Consider the following 5,299-nt stretch of genomic DNA (forward strand, 5'->3'; position numbering starts at 1 on the left):
ACTCCATTTACAGTGGAACATTTTTAATAGAATGTTCCGATTTTAAACACATTCGTGATAACTACTTTCGAGTCCCGGATATGAAAACTCTTTTCAGTTCCGTGGACTCGAAGGCATTATTTAACTATTTGAAAGATTTATTTGTATTTTATTATTTTAACCCCTTTTTTATTTTTAATTATCTACACATACAATGCGAATCCTTTTTTAAATGAACGATTTTATCTGATTTTATCTACTAACATGTTTAAAAAAAAAAAAAATCACCATGGCCCTAAATGACCACAGCCGTCGATGGCCCGTTAAACATAAACAAACAAACAAACAAACCGTTGTATAAGTGATACCGTGAAAATGTTCAGTGTCCACACCAAAACGTTTTATAATGTCCATGTCATTCATAGTATGAACAATTCAATCTACATTTAGAAGGACGTTTCCCTATGTTCTTTTTGAGTTTCAAAATCGTCCAGTATAGGGACTTGAACTATCTCCTTTATTACAATTCCATTTCTCTCCGCTTGGTTGCGTCCTTTGAATACAGGTTGTATTTATGCAAAGCGAAGATTCCCAGTAGAAAAACCGCAACATGCAATTCACAAATAGCAGCACTTCGGCCAACTCCGTCAAACACAGAACCATGCTTTGACGGAGTTGGACGAGATTGTGAGATTAGTTACACCTCATCATGTGAGAGTTCATACCGAGAAGCTGACGTTCATTTCTGTTTATAAAATATCGATTAGCACTGATGAGTGTGTTAATTTCCCAGAGACTGACGCCTTAAGTGGAAGAAAGCTGATGAATAAATGTGGATATGAGGCGGGGTTGCATAGGAGGGCCGCCATCTTGGATCTGGTTGCTAAGGCGAGCAACCATCTTGGATCCAAGATGGCGACCCCCATAGCAGTCCCACTGAACCTACGGCTCATATCTACGTCATTTCATCATGTGTGTTTTGATCGTGACGTCACCATTTTGAGGTACTGACAGAGTTATCGACCATGTATATGTATTAAATACTTCACTTCTGTGTTTTAGGTATGCACGGTAATAGGACTACACTAGACCACTGGACCCTATGAGAAAAATGAAGAAGAATGAAACAGAATGTATTTCGTTGTACACATACTCAATAAATATTTGTAGACACTCTCTCTCGGTTCTTCTGGGTTTTTTTTCCTGTCGTTACTCTGAGTTCTGTAGACTGTTTGCAGACGTCATCATTTTGAGGTACTGACAGAGTTATCGACCCTGTATATGTATTAAATATTTTCCTTCTGTGTTTTAGGTATGCACGGTAATAGGACTACACTAGGTCGCTGGGCCCTATGAGAAAGAAGAAGAAGAATGAAACAGAATGCATTTCACTGTACATATACTCAATAAATATTAGTAGACAATCTCTATCAGTTCTTCTGGTTTTTCCTGCTGCTGCTTTACATTCTGTAGACTGTTTGCAATCATGTCTCCGTGAAAATGAGGGACTCTGTTTCTCACAATAATGCGTTATTTACAATATAAATAAAATTCACGGCATATTTACGGTGTTTTCGAGTGTGGTATTAAATCGAGATGAACTTTCTTTTCGTGTAGGAAGTGAGTGTGTCGGTGCTGTAGCAGAAAGTGCAAGTCGATATGCGGTTTTTTTCTTCTAGATGTTTTGGGTTTCAATGTGGCTGATACTTTTACTTCCTTAAATCTGATTGGTCGAATTCTGATTGAGGGCGCATGGTCGCGGGTTCGATGCGCGCCGTTGTCATTTTTATTTTATTTTTTATTTTATTTTTTATTTTATTTTTTGTATAGAATCCTTCTTGATTTTTTCTAAGAAGTTTGAAACTAAGGTTATTTTAATAATAGATAGATAAATCGATCAATGTGAAAGAACGTATTTCGAGACTAAATTAAAACAAGTACGAAATATTTTTTTTGATGTAAAAATATGCAGATACTGCTGATTCTGTATTGTATGTTGTCCACTATTTGTACACACTTGTCCCCTATTTGTCCCCTATTTGTCCCCTATTTGTACACACTTGTCCACTATTTGTCCTTTTTTGTCCCTAGTTGTCCCCTAGTTGTCCTCTATTTGTCCCTATTTGTCCCCTATTTGTCCCTAGTTGTCCCTATTTGTCCCCTATTTGTCAACTATTTGTCCACTATTTGTCCACTATTTGTCCCTATTTGTCCCTATTTGTCCCCTATTTGTCCCTAGTTGTCCCTATTTGTCCCCTATTTGTCAACTATTTGTCCACTATTTGTCCACTATTTGTCCCTATTTGTCCCTATTTGTCCCTAATTGTCCCTATTTGTCCCCGATGTGTCCCTAGTTGTCCTCTATTTGTCCCCTATTTGTCCCCTATTGTCCCCTATTGGCCCCTATTTGTCCCTAGTTGTCCCTAGTTGTCCCTAGTTGTCACCTAGTTGTCCCTATTTGTCCCCTATTTGTCCACTATTTGTCCACTATTAGACCCTAGTTGTCCCCTAGTTGTCACTATTTGTCCTTATTTGTCCTCGTTCGTCATAAGTCTCAAAGTTTGACAGTATTTTGCTAATCGAGCTAAGGCATTCAACAAAGCAATCAAGATGTGGCTACGGGTCCCCCGGGTTTTTTCCCCGTATTATCCGATCATAGTCGGGGGTATCATCAGTGCCCAACTGACTCATTGTTGCCCGCTTTAATTTTTTTTAATTGTTTTGTTTTTTATATTTTTTTGTTTTGTTTTTTGTTTTCTTTTGTTTTTGTTTTTTTCTTCTTTTTATTTGATACATTGATTGATTATCATTTACATAAGCAACCCCCCAGCCATCCCATGGATTTGTTGGCAAACGAAGACATCACGAAACGAGCGTTCTTACGAAGTCGTCTACGAAATACGTGTTGGCATGAAAGTCTTTTTTTAATAAGGACGTTATGTCGGACATCGTTTTTCCTTTACATCTCTGAACTATGTAGAAAATGCAATGTTGCCCGCACACTAACGAGTGGAGGTGTTGTACTCTAACGTCGTTGTACGTCCAACTTCGACACTGTCTGTCCATGAAATTAGTGAATACTTTGTTCGTCGGCGGAAATCCGAAGGGATCGTAATATTCTCCGTGGCCTTCACCGTCTATGTGCACCGCAATCCAGTGTTCACCCTCAAGTGTATCGGGATCTGTGTTACACACGAGTGCACACGGCACGTTTAATCGTCTCGGTAATCTGTTTCTGGCGTACACGCCTTTGAAATGAGGACAGTTTTTGTTCAAGATGGAATCTATTTGAATGGTATTCATCATGCGCTGTAATCGAATAAAATCTGTCTGTTACGGTCGATTTCTATGATGTTGTCAAACTCTGCATACACTATGACGTTGATCGTCGCTGTTAAAATCTCGTTGAAATGAAGGTGTAGACTCATGTTTCCGCTTTTTATGAGATGAAATGTGCCCATCTCCGACAGATCGGGCGTGAGGTCGAATCCGAACAGGGTGTATCCTTTCCCGAATTCCTCTCGAGACACGTTGTTTCCCTCGTCGTGGTAAATTTTACCCGTGCTCGTATAGAGATTCATGTAGCTGCGCACGTACTGACCGTTCGTGAAGTCCGGTTGTAATGGCTTGGCTGGAATTTGTTTCCCGTCCACATTAAGACACACGTAATCGACCTTGTGGTGTTTGAAATTGAAAGGATTTTTGGTGGCGGTACCGTTAAAAGCGTCCGTGTCGACCATGCCCAGGACGATCCTCTTGGGCATCTGTCCTATGAACAGGTTGTCCTTGGTAAAGTCCATGTTACCTCGAGGCACGGACGTCACTTTCATTTCTATTCTCCGTATCGGATACTTGGCGGGAGTTTTTTCCATGGCTCTCGCGTGAGCAAGGCGAACGGACGGATTCAAACGCACTTTCCTTGCGTACAGACAGATATCTTGCACTACTGCTTTAAACGTGTCGCCCTCTGCATTGAGACAGAACACGTCCTTACTGCGTGACATGTTTATTTCCACGTCGACGTTGTTGACTAAGTAGCGTTCCTGTGCAAACACGTCCGCATGGATTTTCCCCATCAAATCGACGGTGCGACTTCTTGCCGTCATCGCTTTCCTCGCGACGTATCCCAAGTTTTCGTCGCCCTGAGTGTCCATTTGACCTGCGGTATCTTTGTACCACATGGAGCCTGTCAGTTGAGAGTCTTTAGCTGCGGGCCCGTAACTTAACAGGGTTTCGATGTACGCTCTGTACGGATAGGCATTGTCGGGCGGAGACACGAGCCTTTCGTTTAGACTGACGCTCACGTTATTGAACAGCGAATGTAAGAATAAATTAGTCGGAGCTACGTTCGAATCAGCCGCTAGGGCGGCACCGTCGTCTTTCTTTACCAACTTTACTTTCACGAATAGGTTTGTGTTCCCCAAGTCTAGGTAATCTTCTCCGGATCCAGATATCTTAAACGTGTACGGACCTCCGTCGTTGACCGACGTCACCGTACCGATCTGTTGCCAGTAGCCGTCTTCGACACTCGTCTGGGTGGGAGGTACGTCAAAAAGATCCAATTCGGATTTCGCGCACTCGCACGAATTCGGATGAACTAACGACATGACTTATGTATTGCGAAGTTTAATAGCGGTCGAACGGAAAATCGATACATTTCGTTTATATTTATACACTTTTCTGCCCCTAATCATCTAAATAGTCTACTCTTCTCTTTTTGTTACGTTTCGATTTTCGACGTCGTCCCGGCGGACCTTCTCTAACGTTGTCTAACGCGCGGTTTCTCAATTCACTTCCGGCGTTGCGAGCCCTAGACAACGCTGCAGTTTTGATATTCTTGCCGTCTATGACGTCGCCTGCTATTTCCATACCCGTTTTCAAAGCCTGTGTTCCTAATGCCTTCGCACCTCTTTTTAACAACGGGGCTGCAGCCTTAAACAAACCGCTGAATATCGAACCAAGACCGTGACCTCTCTGCGTTCGACTTCCGGCGAAAACGTTGTTTCCGCTTCCGGCTTGATCGAGATAATACCGATCGAACACGTAGGGATCGCTTCTGTGTGGAGGGTGCCTCATCTTGAAAGTTTTTGAAATGTTGATTACTGTCGTTTCGAATCGTATATATATAGCATTTTTAGGGAAAGTCTAAGGGTCTTCTTTTGAAATGTAACGTCATCACTACTTTGCCGGTCTCGAACTGTACGGGTGCGCCCGTGTCGTCTCTCAGCGTGAGTTCCACTTCTTGAAATTGACGCTGTTGTAAAGGTACGTAGTGTACGGGATCGAATACTTTACACACCGTGTCGCCAGGTTTGCCTTC

The 5,299-nt window shown here is 42.0% G+C and overlaps 1 protein-coding gene across 1 annotated transcript; it reads right to left on the reverse strand.

Annotated features, from left to right (window-relative positions):
• Positions 1–3,281: 3,281 nt before the first annotated feature.
• Positions 3,282–4,586, reverse strand: LOC110458101 (uncharacterized protein F54H12.2-like). Its single transcript, XM_021509671.1, has one exon. It carries the CDS (start codon positions 4,584–4,586, stop codon positions 3,282–3,284), a length of 1,305 nt encoding a protein of 434 aa, XP_021365346.1.
• Between the last annotated feature and the right edge of the window lie 713 nt (positions 4,587–5,299).

The sequence above is a fragment of the Mizuhopecten yessoensis genome, unplaced genomic scaffold, assembly GCF_002113885.1.
Source record: "Mizuhopecten yessoensis strain PY_sf001 unplaced genomic scaffold, ASM211388v2 scaffold9431, whole genome shotgun sequence".
NCBI lineage: Eukaryota > Metazoa > Mollusca > Bivalvia > Pectinida > Pectinidae > Mizuhopecten > Mizuhopecten yessoensis.

Excerpts from the sequence above, each read along its gene's own strand:
- LOC110458101 (XM_021509671.1), bottom strand. The coding sequence starts at position 4,586 with ATGTCGTTAGTTCATCCGAATTCGTGCGAGTGCGCGAAATCCGAATTG.